General features: G+C 55.3%; 1 protein-coding gene and 1 long non-coding RNA gene across 4 annotated transcripts in view; one reads left to right on the forward strand and one right to left on the reverse strand.

Annotated features, from left to right (window-relative positions):
• CEP104 (centrosomal protein 104) overlaps positions 1-11,935 on the forward strand; it is a 35,941-nt gene extending 24,006 nt beyond the window's left edge. For 2 of the 3 annotated variants that reach the window (XM_035019945.1, XM_035019947.1), the window contains 7 exons: positions 2,770-2,806; positions 3,138-3,204; positions 3,737-3,845; positions 5,973-6,111; positions 6,260-6,327; positions 8,349-8,439; positions 9,515-11,935. In XM_035019945.1, the coding sequence (XP_034875836.1) occupies positions 2,770-2,806; positions 3,138-3,204; positions 3,737-3,845; positions 5,973-6,111; positions 6,260-6,327; positions 8,349-8,439; positions 9,515-9,630 (627 nt within the window). In that variant the 3' untranslated portion in view covers positions 9,631-11,935. The remainder of the gene's footprint in view (positions 1-2,769; positions 2,807-3,137; positions 3,205-3,736; positions 3,846-5,972; positions 6,112-6,259; positions 6,328-8,348; positions 8,440-9,514) is intronic. The other variant, XM_035019946.1, reaches the window with a different exon arrangement.
• A 1,941-nt stretch (positions 11,936-13,876) lies between these two features.
• LOC118020081 lies at positions 13,877-18,848 on the reverse strand. Its single transcript, XR_004681809.1, has 3 exons — positions 18,789-18,848; positions 18,504-18,608; positions 13,877-14,482 (listed from the first exon to the last, which is right to left on the reverse strand). It is a non-coding gene; the product is annotated as an uncharacterized LOC118020081 (long non-coding RNA).
• Positions 18,849-19,689: the final 841 nt, after the last annotated feature.

Below are 19,689 nucleotides of genomic sequence, written 5' to 3' on the forward strand. Positions count from 1 at the left end.
CCAAGGACAGACCTCTCAGCGGTTAAGCCAAGACAGCCGGGCTGTGCTGCCCTCTCTCCTCCCCGTCTCGGCGCAGCCCCGAGCCGCAGTGAGCCCAGCCCCAGATGCTGTGGGCGCTGCTAAGACGCCCCCAGACGTCTGTGGAAACGGTGCCGGGTGGCTGCGTCCTTCAGCTTCCCCGGAGTGCATTCGCCAGCTCGTCTGCCTTCGTTACGTTTGCTGAGCACCTGCTCTGTGCTGAGCCCTGGGAATAAGCAGGGAGCAAAACGAAGTCCCGCCCGCCCCTCAGGGCCACCGCTCCAAGAGGAAGAGACAGTGAAGGAAAAGGCAGTACAGGGTGGGCCAGGGGGCAGGGGCGGACGTGGGCCTGCTGTCCTAGAACGACTGCTGAGGACGGCGGAGTCTCTTTCTCTGCTGCTGCTTTCGTGGTGAAGTGTCCGTAGCATGCTTCCCAGCTTAACCATGTTCACGTGTGCAGGCCTGCGCCATCAAGTGCAGTCACGGGACTAGCACTGTGCCCGCCATCCAGCTCCAAAGCTTCTGGGAATGACAGTATTTTTAGATTGCCTGATCGCTCCCGAGTTTTAGAAAAAAGGATTTGAAAATTACTGATCGGTTTTCTAAGCTATTCAAAGCATCCAGCTTTCGGCGTTGCTTACATTGTCTCCCTGCAAAATACACAAACCCATCTCTCCCTCTCTTTTTATTTAAAGATTTTATTTATTCATTTGAGAAATAGAGAGAGAGACTGAGAGCACGAGCAGGGGGAGGGGCAGAGGGAGAAGCAGACTCCCCCTGAGCAGGGAGCCCGAGGCGGGGCTTGATCCCAGGACCCTGGGGTCATGACCTGGGCCGAAGGCAGACGCTCACCCATCGGAGCCACCCAGGCGCCCCCAAACCCGTCTCTCTTAAGAAGAGGTTTTGATGCCTAAAATGCAGTCCCGCTGAGTTTGCTTTCTGTGTAGGCACATAAATCATGTGAGTCCCGTGCCAGCTTCACGAAGTTCATCTACTAACCGTCCCCAGCTCTAAGATTGTGTTCTGGTGTGTGTCCTGCTCCGTGCTTGGCTGTGACGGGGGTCACTTACTCTGACATGAAGCGTGATTCTCTACAAATGCAGCAGACAGTACCCATGTTTGTAGCACATCCCTTAAATGCTACGTGTAGGGCCACCCACTGTCGCTGTTCCCTGAAACTGAAAGTCTAGGAAGGCCCTCAACACCCCCCCAACCCGCAGGCCAGGCTGGTCGGTGCTCGGGGGTGCTGTGAGGCGCTCACCACGTGGTCGGGCTTTGTAGGGACGATGGCAGTGTTCAGAGAGCCGGGGAGGAGACGTGCTGACGCGGCCCCCAGGGCTCTGGGGCAGGGGGAGCTGTGGCAGGAAGGCCTGAGCCCCGCCACGGCTTGCTACCAGCAGGGACCCTCTGCTGCTCATAAGGGACCCCTCTGCCTGCTCCACGGCTCAGCGCTCCCCTGCGTCCTTAGCACCCCAGTCGCAGGGTGTCTGACCCAGGGCAGGAGCCGGCCCATCAGACTGAGGGCTGCCTCAGCGTGGGAACGCTGCTATGGCACGTTACCCGTTTAGTCCACAAGCGTGCTGGGCACAGTGTGCATCAGAGAACAGAACAGACAAGAGTCTCCATCGTTGGGGACCCTCGCCTCTTTCAGGGGCGTCGGATGGTGATCAAGATACAGAAGCGAGGGCGCCTGGGTGGCTCAGTTGGTTGGGCAACTGCCTTCGGCTCAGGTCATGATCCTGGAGTCCCGGGATCGAGTCCCGCATCAGGCTCCCTGCTCGGCGGGGAGTCTGCTTCTCCCTCTCCCGCTCCCCCCTCTTGTGCTCTCTCTCTCACTCTCTCTCTCAAAAAAAAAAAAAAAAAGATACAGAAGCGAGTGCGGGAGGCAGTGGCGGAGCCCAGGAGGGGCTGCTGGCTGGCACCTTGCTCTGGGGGGCCTCGGGGGGAAAACCTGGGCAAGAGGAGGAGAGGGCAGGAGCTTGAGCACCAGGCCCTTGGAGGGACGGCTGGAGCCAGGTCACAGTAGGCACTGCAGACTCGAGATGAGGGGACATTTGACCTAGGAAGCCGGCCGAGGATCTCAAGCAAAAGTAAATCGGCCTGCCGAGGCATTCACAGGCCCACCAGCCACTGCGTGGGAGGACCCCGAAGCAGGCCCCCGGAGCTGGCAAGATGAGGCATGGCCTGGGTGTGCTCTAAGTCCAGGCTAGGATTTGCTGGCAGGCTGATGGAGGCTGAGTGGGGAGAAGGGGCGATGTCGGGGGTCTCTCCGAGCGTGTGCCCGGGGCTCTGGCTCCTGATCTGCAAGGGTGCAGGCTGGTCAGGAGAAGCTGGGTCCTGGGACCCCCAAGGAGAGAAGGCTTGAACCCTTGGTCACTCGCACCGAGGGCCGTGAGCCTGGGAACCAGGAAGAGCCTGCCTAGCGTGAGGAGCCAGGAACGGGAGGCGGCTGAGGAGATGGGGCTCCTGGGGTGGCCCAGGCATCCGTGGAGAAGGGTGACAGTCACGTGCTGCCCAGAGCCCATGGGCGCTGAGGAGGGTGAGCCACTGGGAAGCGGCAGCAGGGACAGGAGCCCGTGATGGGGCTTGTGAGGGGAAGACACACATTTGGGCGTTCACGGCCCATAGAGCTCTGTTACTTGTTGGTAGAAGGTCTGAAAACGAAGAACTTATTTTCGGCATCAAAATGCGTCCTGGACAGACTCTCAGTGTGCAGCCATCTGTCCCTGATCTTTCTGTTTTTGTTCTTAGGGGAAAGAAGGCCCCTCAGTGGAGGCGGAGAGCCAGGGTAGGTACTGGGCATGGGGACTGTCTGCCCCCAAACCCGTCACTCCCTGAGCAAATACCCAGGGATTGTAAGATTAACCAAGCAGGGGAGGGGCAGAGGGACAGGGAGCAGCACTCCCCACCAAGCGTGGAGCCCGACACGGGGCTCCATCCCACGACCCCGAGGTCATGATCTGAGCCAAGATCAGGTGCCGGACACTCAACCGCCTGAGCCACCCAGGCGCCCCTCAACTTGGCTGCTTTTAAGTGTATTTCACACCAAACTGGTTACTAAAAATTTGAGAATAATTTTTACAGAAGGTTATTTTAAATCCTTTCTATTTTCGTTTCAGACCCACAAGGAGGGAAAGCAGCCCCAGCGCCGGCTCCAGAGGTCCCAGATAATCACTATTTAGATAAGTGAGTAGAGGTTCTTTAGCCTGTGCTGCGAGGGTTGAAGGGGCCGGCCGCGTGCAGGTGCCGCGAAGGAAATATTTCTCGAGCGCGGGGGGATTATGTAAGCTAACCGGCTCTTCCCAGTCATTCGTAAAGGTCGGGTTGGCCCTCCGGACCGATGGGCCCCCCCCGCCCCGGGAGAGTCAGGATGCCGTTCCCCCTTTACGCCCAGGGAAGCGAGCAGCCGTTTGTCAGAGCGCTGCTAAAGGCCCAGAATGTTGTGACAGCAAAACACTTTTCCCTGTGCAGCCACACGGCAAATCTACAGGCATTTCAGTAGAATATCTTTGTTCTTGTGACTTAGTGTCTCTGCCTGATTATGCTGACGGGTTAGAACTTGAGGGGCCCTCGCGCTAGTTTGTCACAAACACCCGCTCTTCCTACTGCGCCCCCGCGCGCTGTGCCCCCACGGACCCCAGGCCGCCCGCAGACGGGGAAGGCGTGCGCGTCCCTGGACGACGCCCATGCCTTCATCTCCGCTCCTGTCCTGTTCCAGTTTGTGCATCTTCTGTGGGGAAAGGAGTGAGTCCTTCACAGAAGAGGGGCTGGACCGTCACTACTGGAAGCGCTGCCCCGTGCTGACGAGGTGCGCCCACTGCAAACAGGTCAGTCCCTGCAGGGCTGCCCGGGCCGCGGCGTCCGCAGAGGACAAGGCCTGGGGACATAGCTGAATGGAGAGCCCCCCTCTGTGTGTGCAGCTGGTGCGTTCTCCCTGACCTCACCGAAGTGCGTGGCGCGCACGTAATGTGCAGACGCCCCTCGGGGTTCGCGGGGGTCCTGCCGCAGACCAGCACAGGAGAACAGCAACCGCAGTAGAGCCAGCCAGGGGCGTTTCGGGCTTCTCAGGGCGCACACAAGTTACGTCCACACTGTACTGTGGTCTGTTAAGTGTACTTCACTGCTAAGAAATGCTAGCCGCCGTCTGAGCTTTCCGCAAGCCCCACTCCCTGACCGCAGGTCACCGTGACCAATGCGATTACAACAAACAGGTTTGAAATACCATGAGAACGCCCAAAATGTGACACAGGACACACAGTGAGCAAATGCTCTTGGAAAAATGGCGCCAGCCTCACTCGCTGCAGAGTTGCCACAAACCCGCAGTCCGTAAACAACACGGTATTGACGAGGTGCCCGTATACAGGTCAGAAGCGTTTGAGCCCCTGAACCCTCACAGAATGGCACCGTGTGCCCCAGCTCCCCGGGCCTCGAAGGCACCGCCTCTCCCCCCAGAGTCACCACTGTCCCGATTCCCGACACCACAAGTCAGTGTTTCTCGCTTTTTGGGTTTCTATGAATGGAATCCTACAAACTAATTATTTTGTGTCGTGTTAGTCTTCCTGCTTTATAGCAGTCATTGTTCGAACAGTCCACAATCCATCCCTCCGTCCTACTGTTTTCGGAAATTGGCTGTGTCCAGTGTGAGGCTACCATGAGTGATTCTGGCATCCATCTCCCAGTGCGCCTGTGAAAGCACCATTTGGGGTGCACCCCGGGGGTGGAGTGGCTGGGCGCGCCCCACTGGGCTGCAGGGCTGACGCAGGCGGGGCTCAGAGGGGCCACACGTCCACGCACCAGCCAGGGTGTGGGGGGCTGCTCCTTATCCTCACCGCCTCCCTGCTTTCTGCGGATGGTCAGGTGTGGCACGTGTCCGTCCCTCCGTCCATCTGCTGGCTGCTCAGCTGCCTTCTTTTAGAAAATACCTTCTAGTCTCTTGTTCATGGGTTGGTTTTTTTTAAGATTTTATTTATTTTTACGAGGGAGAGAGAGAGAGAGTGGGGGGGCGGGGGCAGAGGGAGAAGCAGTCTCCGCACTGAGCAGGGAGCCGGACACGGGACCCTGGGATCATGACCTGAGCCAAAGGCAGACGCTTCACCGACTGAGCCCCCCAGGCGCCCTCTGGTTTGCGTTTTAAAATAGATTGCCAGTCTTACTCTACTGATCTGTGGTCATTCTTGCTGTGTCTGGACCGGGGTCCTTTGCCGGCCCCAGATGCCGTAGCCGGCCTCTCCCACTTGGGGTCCAACCTGTCCGTCATCCTAATGTGTCCTTTAAGTTTAACGTTGTCCACCTTATGCATCTTTCTCATGGTTGACACTTCGTGTATCTTGTTTAAGAAATCTTCTCCTACCCCCCAAATTTGAATCTCTTCTCTGATGCAGTGGCCTTTCTTTTGATAAAGGGGGAGAACTGAGAGAAGGAACTTCTTGCCTCTGCCTTGGGGCTCTTGCAAGCTCCCGCGTGGGCAGACCCCTCCATACCCTCGGGCAGGCAGTGCGGACTCTAGACCCCAGTGGAGGTGCTGACTTCTCCAGCAGGGTGTGTGAGTCCGTGGCATGAAGTTTCGTCGTGCATATAACCTACCAGCGTGGCAGGGGAATCTCCTACCACTCTTCCTGGGATCCTGTGCACATTACAAGTGTGAGGGAGCCGGGATTTTGAACCCAGAGGCCACATGGCTAAGCTGTTCTGCGGCTCACTACACGTGTCCCACTGGAATTAGCCGTCACTCCTCCGGCCTCACCCTTAGCCGTGGCCTTTAGATGCTACCACAGTAAGATGATGAGAGGACACGGGGTGTTGAGCAGAGCGCCAGGAAGGATGGCAGAAGCCCTGTGGGCTAGCGGGGTGAGGACGGAGCTAAGGTGCACGAGCTCGGATCGTGCAGGCTGGCGGGGGCAGCACGCACTGCAGTGTTCTCGGAGACGTGCTTCCTTCTGCACTTCGGAATGCAGGTGGTGGAGATCTCCAGCCTGACGGAGCACTTGCTGACAGAATGCGACAAGAAAGACGGGTTTGGAAAGTGTTACCGCTGCAGCGAGGCTGTTCTGAAGGAAGAGCTGCCCAGACACATAAAAACGAAGGAGTGCAACCGTGAGTGCGGGCTCAGGCGGTGCCCTCCGTGTCCACAGTGCCCTGCCTGGGGGGCCCGCTGCGGAGGGGGTGTCCGGTCAGGTGTGTCCTGCTCCCCGTGCAGGTCTCACGGGAGGAACTAAATCTTGTCTTACTGACACCCTTTCAGCTGCCAAACCAGAGAAGCTGGCAAACCGGTGTCCTCTGTGCCATGAGAACTTCTCCCCTGGAGAGGAGGTGAGGGCCAGCCCCGTGCAGGTGACAGTGACGAGGTTGTCGGGGCTGGACCGCGGGCAGGGGGCGGGGGTGTTCGGGGAGCACCCCGGTCTGTTGCAGCGCTGCCCGAACAGTTGCTGTGTTTACCTGCCTGCCCAGGTGCTTTCCTCCCTCTGCAGCGCCGTGGACCCTCTGGGGGGGTGGGGGGGCTCAGCTCTGGCGGCGGGGAGTGTGAGGGGCTCTGGCCTCCGTCCGGCCTCTGCGCTCCTCCGTGTGCTGGGGCCCCAGATGGCGTCTAGGCCAGACCACAGCACGCCGGTCCCCTCGCATGACTAAAGCCGAGCTCGGCACCGCGTGGAAATCCCACATCACGGGTGATTGCAGGCTCTCGTCCCTCCCTCGTCAGCCACGCTGACTCCAGCTTAGTGCTCGAGGGGCAGGGCCGTCCGTCCCTCACGTCCGTGTGCCAGGCAGTGTGGCTTTGGAGACCTGCCTCTGCTCAGCTGCTTCTGCCCCGACCCCCTTCACCACTGCCACCTGCCGCCCGGCTGTGTCCTGCTGCCAGGCTCTCCCTGTCCCAGCCCTCGGGGACGCGGTGCGCGCGAGACGGCTCTGCAGGGACTGCGCCAGTCAGCCCATACCCGCGCGGTTGTCCCAGGCTCGTCCTCCCTGCCCCAGAAGACGTCAAGTCCGTAACAAAGCACGCAGCGGCGCACAGGAGCCCGCAGGCGGCCTTGGCGTCCCGTCCCCGCTTGAAGGACGGTGGGCGCGCGTTTCATCTGCACCCACCGTGTGCCCCCTTCTCGTGCTCCCTGGAGCACAGCCACAGCACGGTGCAGAAGCGCTCGTGTCCGGGCTCCGGGGAGGCCGCCCCGGGACCGCTTCCTGGGCGGGCTCTTCCCTACAGCTCGGAGGGGCCGGTGGCCGCAGGGCTCGCGCAGGGCTCGCGTGGGCTGCGTCTGCTGGTTGCGTCCCTCCTGGCGTCCTTCGACGTAGTTCTCGTCCCCTCCGTTTCCTGTGGGTTGGAGGTTAGGCCGGGTCGGACGCACCTTTGAGTTTGAGAACTTAGTTTCTCCCGCGGTTGGTTCTTGGGTGCTGGTGTGTCCTTCCACGACTATAGGGGATTATTTTAATTAAGTCCTGTAATGACATAAAGTACTCTGCTTGTTCCAGAGCCTATAAAACGGGACATGCTCGGGAACCAGGCAGCTGCTGTCCCTGCTCCCCACCCCTCCTTCCTTACAGGGCTCCTTTCTTTTTAACGGCTTAGCCTTTTTAAAGGGTTACGTATACATAGTTCTCACACACACACGTTCTCTCGCGTGCCCTTTAGTTTTAGGATTTAGGAGCCTTTGCATCTGTGTTCTGGCTGCTCCGTGACACCCCGTCCCCTCCTCTGGCTGCCCCGTGTAGCTGCCGGCTCTGAGCACTGCAGCCCTCGGCCCCTCCTCCCGCCTGCCCCGCCCTGTCCCCCGTCCCCAGCTCCCCAGCGTTCGACCAGAGCGGCAGCCCGGCCCCTGGCTCCCCTGGCTCGCAGCTACAGGCGTCAGCAGGCCTCTCAAGCTTCCCGTCTGCTTTCTCAGAGTTCGGTCCCCCGTGCTGGGTGGCAAGTGGCCCCTCGCTGGTGGCTTCAGCGCCCTTTTACGGTCTCACGGTTTCTGTGGGTCAGGAGCTGTGGGCACAGCCGAACGTCTCCTCTGCTCAGGGTCTCACCAGGCTGCGATCCCATCTGTGGGCTGGGCTGGGGAGGGATCGCCAAGCTCACCCAGCTGCTGGCAGAGTTCTTTCTTCGTCATTCTAGGACTGAAGTCCCTGCTTTCTTGCTGACCATCAACCAGGGGCCACCCTGCGCTCCTGGAGGCCACCCACCCACAGCCCCGTGCGCTCCCCAGACCCACACGGTGGCACCCGGTCCGTGACGACGCTCCGTCTGCCGGGTCGGTCAGGAGCTGCGGCTGCCCCTGGTTTCGGCTCTGGCGGAGCTCATCTCGCTTGTTCCCTTGGGTGCCGGGTTGACGCACCGTGTGCCTCCTTTGTTTCAGGCGTGGAAAGCTCACCTCATGGGCCCCGCTGGCTGCACGATGAACCTGCGTAAGACCCACGTGCTGCCCAAGGCACCCACTCTGCCGCCGGGTAAGGCCCGCGCCTTCCTGCACGTCGGTGCCCGCATGGTGGGGTCCCTGCCCTCCGTTGTCACTCAGTCTTTGCATCCTGTCTCCGGCTCTTAGTGAGGAGGCTCGTTGCCTGACCAGAACTCTGTCAGCACTAGATGCGTGCATGGATCCTGCCCTTTCTGGAGGCTCCCCGCGGCGTCATGGACGCAGCAGACCCAGCCCCCGGGTGTTCTTAGGGTGCAGACCCTGTTCTTGGCCTCTTTCTGCATCACCAAACCAGAGTGTTTAGAAACACAAAGTTAAATGTAGATTCACAGATAATGCCCACTACCTGTTTTTTAAATCATGGTTTTCACTATTTTATGTCAGATTTAGAAGGCCTTAGAGGAAAATATGATATTTTTCATTAGAAAATTATTCCCAACCAAAACACTGTTGGATGCACAGCTTTACGTTTGGGGTGTGCCGAGGGCGGTGCTCGGCTGACGGCCCCCCCCCCCGCCCCACAGCAGCCTCTTCCAGAAACCAGGCATACGGGCACTTGGAGGGGTTGTGACTAACTTTTCTGACCCAATGGCAGCATTTCAGCTAACATCTCCAGGGCTTCCAAGTTGTCCCAAGGGTCTCTGCGATCCTCTGATCCTTCCATTGACCTCCTTGGGAAGCTCTGTCTTGTCGTCTTCCTTGTCTCCTGCCCCTTCTGGGACCCTTCTCTGGCCTCCCCGCCAGGGCCACCCCCACCAGGGGGGTGCCTGCCCGAGGCTCCTCAGCCCGGAAACGAAGCCCTAGTCTCACGGCCGCCCCTTTCTTCATTACTGGAGCTGAGCTTCTGAAGCCAGCAATTGGCAAACAGCTCCGTTCTCTTCCCTCCGTCCCTGACGTCAGGCTCCTCCTCTGAGCCCTGTTCCTTCCTCTCTGCCGGCTCACGTGCGCGTCCGCCTCAGCCGGTGCGGCCAGTCCTCGCGCCTGCCCTGCTCAGCCCGGGCCCCTGCGGACTGAGGGGCCACTGTGCCGTCACCGCGGCCTCGCACTCTATTCGTGTCTTCGTCTCCCTCCTAACACGGTGCCTGTGTTTTGTGTGTCTGTGTGTCCAGCAGGTAAAGGCCCAGCCGTGGCCAAATCAGGGACCTCAGGATCAAAGGTTGGAAGCAAGATCCCAACCCCGAAGGGACTGAGCAAAAGCTCTGGCAGGACATACACGAAGCGGTGACATGACACGCATTCTGCCTCCTTTGTCCCCACAAGGGACGGAGCAAGTTTCCTGACTGTGAACCATTTCTCCTAAAATCCGTCCTTGGACGTGGTGACCTGTCCACCGCCCCCGCTGTCCCTCGGTCTCGGCCCCACTCGTCCTTACCTGTCGGGCCGGATGTGCAGCTGACCGAAGAACCTGCATCCCGGGGCTAGGACCAAACCCGCCGCAGCCTCAAGCAGCCGGGCGTCTGACCTCCCAGCCCAGTGGGAACAGAAGAGCATCAGCGTGTTTGAAGAGCACCGACCCCGCTGCCCGGGTGGGTCAGCACGCGGAGGGCGTAACGCGAGCACAGCGCTCTCCCCTCGTGTGCTCGCCGTCACTTCCATAAAGGCTTCGCTGTGAACCTGGTGCATGGTGGTCTCTCACACGTGGCAGAATGCCCGCCGGGCCTTGGCCCCCGGGCAGTGGTAACCGGCCGGGAGAGAGACGGCGGGCGCAAGTCTCACCGGGCCCCGTCCCCCCCGCCGGGCGCGGTCTGCCCGCCCCTGCCCGGCGCACCTTCTCACCCGTGTCCACGGAGCCCACGCTCCCCACTCTCACAGGTCACCGCGCGTGGGTCCCCCTGCGGCACTCGTGAGGAGCGCCGGGGCCCGTGAGGAACGTGGGGTCCGCGGCAGTCCCCCCGGCTCCGAGTCAGGGCTATGCTCAGGGCGCTCACGTCCCCTACACGTGTGCAGCCCCCAGACAGAATTATGAAGTGACTGTCCCCTGATTGTCCTGAGCTCGCCTGACCACACGTGTCGGTCGAACAACCCTCTCCTAAAACCTAGAGGCAGACGTGGTGTTGTGGACTCTGGCGTGGAGTAGCTTCTACTTCACGTACGTCACAAGTGAGCCTCCAGCCCAGACCGCAGGGCGTCTGCCTCGGGCCTGTCGTGCTGCCCCTCACACGTCTACACTCGAATTGGGACCATAAGTTGGTCCTGTGATACTTCAAACACCAAACACCACTTCCAATGAAGAACCCAGACCCCGCTCCTGGGCAGCCGTCGGGCCCGGGGAGTGGGCCCGCGTGCTTCCTCTGCGGGCGGCCGTGGCGACCAGCCGTGTGCGTCAGCAGTCTGCTGGGAGGCGGCCCGGTGTCCCCCCGCGCAGGGCTGTACTCCCCGCGGCCGAGCCTCCCGGGGACCCGAGGCGGCTGGCCCTTCCTGTCCCACCGTGCGGCCTCCTGAGCGTCAGGCAGGCTTTCCGAACACCAGCGAGAACTGGGCGCGATGGACGAAATGTGGACTAAATGACTAGTGCGTAGGTATTCTGAGTTCCCAACCGTGTGAAACAACAAAACGTATTTTAGAAAACCCCTAACGGCTGTTTGAGCGGTGTGCTCCCTGAGTGCGTTCGTGACCGTGAATCCGCACGACTCATTCTCCATTCTGGGCGAACTAATACCTTCTCATACACAGCAAGGATAAGACTAAGAGAATTACCTTTAAAAACAGTAGCCAATTAAAAAATAAAAAGTATATGGGGAGAAATAGCATAAACCTTCAGTGGACAGAGCAGAGTGCAGATGCCGACCGATGACTAAAGGAGCCTTCCTGGCCCGGGAACAGCGGCTCGACCTGCCGGCCCGTCCACGCGCAGACCAGACGCTTCCGTAACCAGAGCAGCGGTGACGCGAGTTAGTGAAGGAACCATTCGTTCTCCGATCAAAACTTTCAAATATCTGTGTCCTATTTTCTATATATTGTAACTTATGTAACTTAAAAAAATACTTGTAAAAATACTTAATTTTAGTGATTGACAAAATTGGGTGCATTTAAGACCAGTTAGCATCGTTGGTTACGGAAGAATCCTGCATTTACGTTGAGATGATCCCTAGCAGTGACTCGTGGCTACTGAAAGCCTTACAGAGTTATAGACTATTAAGGAACCACAAATAAAACATAAAAAATTTGGAAGGAACTGTAAGATCCCTTGGCCATTTATAAATAAATATGTAAATTTGGAACAGGAATTAATAATTGACTTTTCATTCCTGAATATGTTGTGGATATTTAACTATTTATTTCTATTATTTTCATATTTCAGAATATTTTATGAAGCTAATTTAAAAAAATGTGTATAAATTAGGCATCAGAATACACATGTAAATACCTTTAATGAAAATTTGCAACTTTTTAATGTTTTAACATCGTTTTCTATTTGTCTTTATTTCAGTTACCAGAATTATATCTAACTAACATATTTTTGTTGCTACTTCCGGGGCTAGGGGTCACTTCACCCTGAGCATATGAACATAATAAAAAGATCACTAAAAGTTTTGTCCCTTTTATTTCAAGATTACAATTAAAAGGCAAACGGAGTGTGGTCCACTCTGGCGCTCAGGCTGGGGGCTCGGCCGGGGGAGGCACGGAGGGGACAGAGCCCGGCCCCACGATGCGGGGTGTGTGTGGACATGACCTTTCCTGCTGAACAAGCTGAAGGGCTGTCAGCTCCATGTGACTTGGAGGAAATGGTCTCCCAGCTTTACCCTGTGGGAGGAAACCGGAACGTTCTTCAGACGGTCTCACGGTGCCCACTGGACGTCTCCACGCCTGGCCCCCTTGGCCAGAGGGACGGCGGTCTTGCTTTCAAATGAGTAAAAAGGCAGTATTTTCTCTGTTCATGTGTGGAGTGACTTTAAGCTTTTATCAGTTTGGGGAATTGTAAAATCGCTTCCATTTTTAAGTTGTAATGTGCAGGTTTTCCCTTCCACGAATACGTAGTAACGTAAAGCTGACGGCACTGCGGTTTCGACGGGACAATGACTTGGAGTGTTTTCTCTTGTTTGGTGACTGGGGCGTCTGCGTGGGGGAGGGGCCAGGTGTGCGCACCCAGCGTGTGGGGCGGAAGAGAAGGCTCCACTCACCCCTGCCGAGGTGCGGGAGGAGGAGGAGCCCTTCCTTCCGTGGGCTGCTGGAACTGGGTGCTCATTTGTGCCGATGCGTGTTTGCTCCTAAAAGCCAGGTCCGCTCCAGAAAGCTGAGCATGTGGCCGTGCGTGCGCAGAAGGTTTCCTGGCTCTCGGCCGCTCCAGGGGGCCTCCAGCCACCCTCCCCGTCAGCTGGGCCGCGATTGGAGTGGTGACCCTCCGAGCTGCTCCCCTTGGGGTCTTCAGAGTGCTCACGAGGACCACGTGGGGCCAGTGAGTTATCCTCAACGGCAGCCAGGGATGCTGGCTCCCTGGAAGGCCGCGGGCCCGGATGAGAACGCTGGATCCTGACAGACCCGGGAGGCCTGTGAACAACAGCTCATCCCTGCCTCAGTTTGCCCTCTATGGGGTGAGGCCGAGGAGAAGGTGCTGATGAGGCCCAACCTGGCCAGTGGGTCTGCAAGTTTGGGGAGGGAGCCCGGCCCTAAGCTGAGGGGTGCCCCGCAGCCCTTCATCCCTCATTAGGCTGTACCTGCAAGGGGCAGGAAGCAGGGAGACTGAGGCACGGACCACCACCTGCCCGGAAGGCCTCAGAACTCCACCGAACTTCCCAGGCCCCAGGCCCACCTGAGCCCGCTAGTGCTGGGATTGCAGGGGCGGGGCAGGGAGAGTGGGGAGGACTGAGGTCAGACACCCGGTTGGGTGGATTTCCTTGTGCACAGGAGGAGCTCATCCCCAAGCAATGCCCTTTGGTGGCCCTGGTCCTGCAGGTTGCGGACTCGCCAGGAGAGGCGTCCCTGGTTCCTCTCGGTCCTGGGACCAGCCCGGCAGAGGGAGGGGTGCAGTGTCCTGCCTGAAGGTGGGGGACATTGTGGGAACCACTGCCGGGGTTCTAGATAGAGATCTTTCTCTCCCCGTGGGGTAGGGAGCACCTTGGGGGTGCTGTTTACCAAATCCCGGGATCCTAGCAGGGGGTGGGGGTTCCCTGGTGGTTGGGGGGCAGGAGGGCGAGCCTGCACGTGTCCAGCTCCAAGCGTCAGCCTGGGCGGGGCCAGGCCAGGAGCGGGGCCAGGGACAGAAAAAATCACCACTCCTGTTCTTCCTACTGAAAGTTTTAAAAGCTTTGCTTTTTTTTTTTTTTTTTTAAGATTTTATTTATTTATTTGAGAGAGAGAATGAGATAGAGAGAGAGAGCATGAGACGGGGGAGGGTCAGAGGGAGAAGCAGACCCCCCACTGAGCAGGGAGCCTGATGCGGGACTCGATCCCGGGACTCCAGGATCATGACCTGAGCCGAAGGCAGTCGCTCAACCAACTGAGCCACCCAGGCGCCCTAAAAGCTTTGCTTTTTAACACTGCCATCTGCGACCTACGTGGAGCTGTTTTGTATTCCTGTTCCTGAATGAGACAGAAACTTGTGAAACAAGACACAAACACAAGAGCTGAACAATCAATCATTTGACTCTATTACAGTCATGAAGTCTGTGTCAAAAGGCGCGTCGAGAGGCCTTTACAGAAATAGAAAACCAGAACACATTTATTTACAACATGCAACCAACAAAGAATTAGTACCCGAAAGACACGGGGAATTCCTACGCATCATTAGGAAAGGGCCAAGCAGGCCTCTAACCTGGGTTTGTGAGCGCAAATAGGTAAGTAATTCCAGAACACAGCACTGCAGGGTTCTGCAGCTGCAACAAGTTATCGCGAGCGCAGGGACTCATGGCACACGGGACGGACTAAGATCGGGGCTCACCGGGTGCAGGGGCCCCGGGGGGAGCCCACTCCTCGCCATCCCAGCTTCCAGAGGCTTCTTGTGCCATAAAACCTACTGCATTCACAGGTTCTGCAGACTAGGGCATGGACCTCTCTGGGGGCCGTCATTCTGCCCACCACACGTGTAAGAACACCACACGCCTAACATCTATTTCACTTTTCAAAAAGGCCCTCACCACCTGGAAGATATGCGGGAAAAGTTAAACAAAGATTAGTGATGGCAATACCAGGGAAAAAAAGAACAATACTAGCGTATCGGTGTTTATTTCACATAAAAACAGTATTTGCACTAAAAATGGTTCACAATTCATATGCTACAAATACTAAGGCAACTTAATAGCCAATGCATTTAAAATAACATATAAACAAATTACAAACATTAAATGAACCGTAAATTCATAAATGTAAAGATTGAGTATAATTAATCATGCAATAGGTAAGTTATGAGGATAAAATTCATAAAAATATTAAAAATACACTAAACAAGGGGCGCCTGGGTGGCTCAGTCAGTTAAGCGACTGCCTTCAGCTCAGGTCATGATCCTGGAGTCCCGGGATCGAGTCCCGCATGAGGCTCCCTGCTCAGCGGGGAGTCTGCTTCTCCCTCTGACCCTCCTCCCTCTTGTGCTCTCTGTCTCTCTTTCTCTCTCTCGCAAATAAATAAATAAAATCTTTTAAAAAAAAATACACTAAACAATATGCAAGTGGAAAAATGCAATTAGTAATACACATTCTTAAATGAAACACTATTTTCTTTTTAGTATATGTGTGTGGAGTTATTCTTAGAATATTGTAAGCCCTACGGGGCGAGTGTGGAAGCAGCTGAAACGTCAGCAGCGTTCCTGGCCTCCGGCTGTTGAAAGCAATGGCCCAGAAGGCACAGGATCCCACGATCCCCAGGGGCAGGGCATAGGTTAGGAGCTAGGAAAGAATGTAACCGTCATCCCCCCTTCCTGCTCCTCCCTTATCCCGTGACTGCCTCCCTGCGTGCCTACACGTCGTCGGGGAAAATGCAAGCCTGCCTCAAGATATTTGCCATCCCTGTGTACTCCTTTCCCGCGCTTGGAGGCATCTGTCCTTGCTTTTCTGATAAAAAACCAAATAAAAGCTATGAGCAGAATCCAGCTGAGGCTGCCTCTGGCAGAGGCAGTCCTGCAGGGCCGCTCAGATGCTTGTCTGAGAACTCGATTTCAGTGCGTGACGACATTTGGCGCCCGAACAGGGATTTTGTTCAGGACTCGATATAATCCTCATCCTGCACATCACTCCTCAAGCCCGAGACAGGGAGAGGATGTGCGCTCATCCAGGTAGGAAGTACGGTGCTTGATGCCTGCGACGGAGTGACGGTTGAACTCACATTCTTCTTTCAGGCGTGCAGGATTTTACTTTCAATTTCTCTCTGATCTGTTTTTCTGTTATAAACGTGTTAGTTATGGGAACATCTTTAAGTAGGCAACAGGCTGTCCATAAGGAGAAGTGCGAGTGCTTCTGCACCTTACAGCGTGCAAAGTAACTGATAAGGATTTAATACGATTGTTGTCAGTAATAGATCAGCATTTCCCATGGTACATGCCCTAGGGCTCCCGTTCAGTTGAGGACTGGGAACGGGTGGGCAGATGGCTGAAAAATGCACTGGGTCCCGTTACAGCTTCTCATTTGCATACATGGGATCTCTGCCGGATAGCTATCCACTCTTTACAGAAAAAAACCAGCTAAAACTAATTGGCAAGACCTCATTCCTCCCCCTTCAGATCCGCCGACGCAGCCCCCAGTCACGGCAACAGCCCCGTGAATGTAGCCCCTACCACCCCACTGGAAGCTCCAATAATATCCCCCCGATAAATTGCCTTCTCCTTCTCCGCCCTCCCCAGAGGCAGAAAATAAAGCTGTCGAGGAGAGTGCCTCCTTTTCCTTGGTAGGAAAGATAGTAAAGGAATACAAAAAAAAAGGAAGCCCAAGAACAAGAAGGCTTTATTGGAGCACGTCCTGTCCTTGGAGTGCAGGGACAAGCTCCACCACACGATCACTGAGCATCCCAGGGCCTCCGGGAGCTCCGTCGGAGCATCCGTGGGAATGGGCCCTCAAGTACTTTCACAAAGGGTATCACAGAAGGGATCAGTGGTGGTTAGGAGATGACCCGTTGGGACTGGAAAACATTGGTCAAAATGGTTCTTAACACTGCCCAATATTCTTTATGGCTACGAGAATATCGAGGCGCTGCTCAGATAACTGCCGTGGACAACTTGACAAGTAACGTACCTATTGGAATTGAAAAGTTATTAGGAGAAGGGCCTTAAGGACTGTGGACGCCCAAGTTATTTGGGTCGAAGGGCATTTCGCAAATAGCAGACGCTGCCGTTAAGGCCCGGTCCCGGATTCCAGATTCTCCTACCCCATCTGGCTCGTTCGCTTCCATCCGGCAAGGAGCCAGTGAACCCTGTATAACTTTTCTAGAGAGACTGCAAACTGCTATAGCAAGGCAAGTGGATAATACTGATGCACAAACACTTCTAACTGCTCAGCTGGCCGATGAAATTGCCAATCAGGACTGCCAAAAGGTTCTGGCACCTGTAAGAGGCCAGCGCCCCAATATTGTGGAAATGAGCCGAGCCTGCCAAAATGTGGGCACAGAGTCTCATAAGGCAGTATTGCTCACCTCTGCCTTAAATACTTTAAACGCGGCAAAGAGGGACATTTTCAGAAACCATGCCGACAACAAGAGCGGAAACGTCCCACTCAAAAATGCCCCAAATGTAAAATGGGATTATCACTGGACTAACCAATGCCCTTCCAAATCCGACTCGCAGGGAAACCCGCTGTCGGGAAACTTGAAGAGGGGCGCGGGAACGAGCGATGCAAACCCGGAACCAATCCTCAAACCCAAAAGCCCAAATGTGAAATGTCAACACAAAGGAACGGACCCCCAAAATGTCCAACCACCCCTTCGCCCCAGACGACACCGAGTGATAGACTTGGTCGCTGCTGCTGCAGGCAGCACAGGATGGACCTGCCTCTTGCTTGTGGTGTGACCCTTAATAGTGCTGGGGAAGTAAAAAAGGCCCAACAGGCATATTTAGTCCTTTTTCAAAAAGGTAGGAATGATTTGGGGGCACTCCAGCGCAATTATGAGAGGCATATTCGTTCTCCCTGGGATTATTGATTCTGATTATACAGGGGAAATTCAAATAATGTTGACTTCCTTTGCTTAGGCAGAAATATGGGCACAGCCCAAAGTAGCACATTGGCTTCTGCTTCCTTATTGGGCCCCCAAATAGTCAAAATATACGAAGACGTGATAAGGGCTTTCGCAGTACCAACGCCAAGCGTGAAGCCTTTGGGGCTGTGCCCATACAGGACACGTGACCCGCCTTACAAATCACAATTGCAAAAAGAACTGTTAAAGGCTTAATAGATCCTGGGGCCGATGTAGCTGTCATTTGAGCCCCAGACTGGCCAACAGAAATTCCCCTTGCGCCCCGTTCACAAACTCTTACCGGAATAGGGGGCCAAGACGGTCCCCTACAAAGTAAATGTCCTGTCGGATGCATTGATGTGGAAGGGCATCGAGCCATCGTAAGCCCTTTTGTTCTAAACATCCCCGTTTCTCTCTGGGGAAGAGACTTCCTAAAGCAATGGAATCTTCCCTTACAGACAAATTTATCCTGACGGCCACCGCTACAGAAACCGCCCCCACTCAAGCTGTCTTGGAAAAACCAGGTCTCCCTGCTTGGGTGGAGCAATGGCCTATAAAAGGGGACAAACTAAAACACCTATTAACCCTCGTGGAATTAACTCGTGAGCACAGAGAACCCTCTACCAGCCCGTGGAATGCTCCTATCTTTTGTATCCGCCCCCAAAATCAGGCAAATGGAGATTGCTACATGATTTACGGGAAGTTAATGCTCAAATGATTCCCACGGGGCCCTTGCAGTTTGGTCTTCCAAATCCTTCCTTACTCCCTTCAACTCAAAATCTCATTGTGACTGATCTCAAAGATTGCTTCTTTACTATTCCCTTGCACCCTGAGGATAAAGAAAAATTTGCCTTCTCTGTCCCCACGATCAACAATCGCAGAGCTGTACAAAGACACCGATAGAAGGATCTGCCCCAGGGGATGATGAAGAGCCCCACCCCCCGTGTGTCAGTCTTTTGTTAGTGCAGCCTTTTGACCTGCCCGAAATAGATTCCCACAAATACTTACCACTACACGGATGATATCCTGCTTGCTTCAGATAATAACACCTTCTCCATACATGTTTACAGTTTCTTATTGATTCAGTCACTGCCGCCGGTTTGCTCATCGCTCCTGAGAAAATACAAACACAGCTCCATGGAAATATCTGAGGTATAAGCTCGTGTTGCAGTCACTCCTCGATAGATGGCTATCCGTTTTCTGTCGCCACCTAACTTTTAGCTCACTGCGGCAATTCCTCGGACACATTAATCTGCTGCGTCCCACTTTAGAAATTCCTACTTGCCAACTGACCTCCCTTTTTAACTTATTACAGGGAGTTACACGATCCATGATGCGTCCACACGATCCATGATGCCTCGAGCAAAACAACAACTAGATCTTCTCTCCCAACGACTAACCTCTACTTCATTAGACTCCAGAGATCCCTCTGCCGGCATAACTTTCCTTGTCTTAAACACCCCTCACTCCCCTATGGGGATAATCTGCCAAGTCCTGCCTGATAAATGCCTTGTTCTTGAATGACTTTTCCTCCCAGCGCAACCCAAACATAGGGTCGCCTCTCATCTCTCTCTGATTACAGCTCCTACGAGAGGTCGGAAAAGAATAATTCAGCTAACTGGCTTTGATCCCCAATCTATCTACCTAGGCGTCAGCAAAGAAGAAATGGATAATCTATGGATACACGATGAAAAGTTCCAAATTGCAATGGCTAATTTTATGGGTCAATTTATCTTCTCATTGCCCTCAGATAAACATATCTAGAGCCTCAAATATTTCCACCTGTCCTCCTACTCTCTCATTTCTTTTTTTTTTTAAATTTTTTTAAATTTATTTATTCATGAAAGTGAGAGAGAGAGAGAGGCAGAGGCAGAGGCAGAGGGAGAGAAGCAGGCTCCCCGCCCAGCAGGGAGCCCAATGCGGGACTCGATCCCAGGACCCTGGGATCATGACCCGAGTCAAAAGCAGACGCTTAACCATCTGAGCCACCCAGGCGCCCCTCTTTTTTTTTTTTTTAAAGATTTTATTTATTTATTTGAGAGAGAGAGTGAGAGAGAGAGCGCAAGGGGGGGTAGGGTTAGAGGGAGAAGCAGACTCCCTGCCGAGCAGGGAGCCCGATGCGGGACTCGATCCCGGGACTCCGGGATCATGACCTGAGCCGAAGGCAGTCGCTTAACCGACTGAGCCACCCAGG

The sequence above is a fragment of the Mirounga leonina genome, unplaced genomic scaffold, assembly GCF_011800145.1.
Source record: "Mirounga leonina isolate KUSES-001 unplaced genomic scaffold, KU_Mleo_1.0 Mir_173, whole genome shotgun sequence".
Taxonomy (NCBI): Eukaryota; Metazoa; Chordata; class Mammalia; order Carnivora; family Phocidae; genus Mirounga; species Mirounga leonina.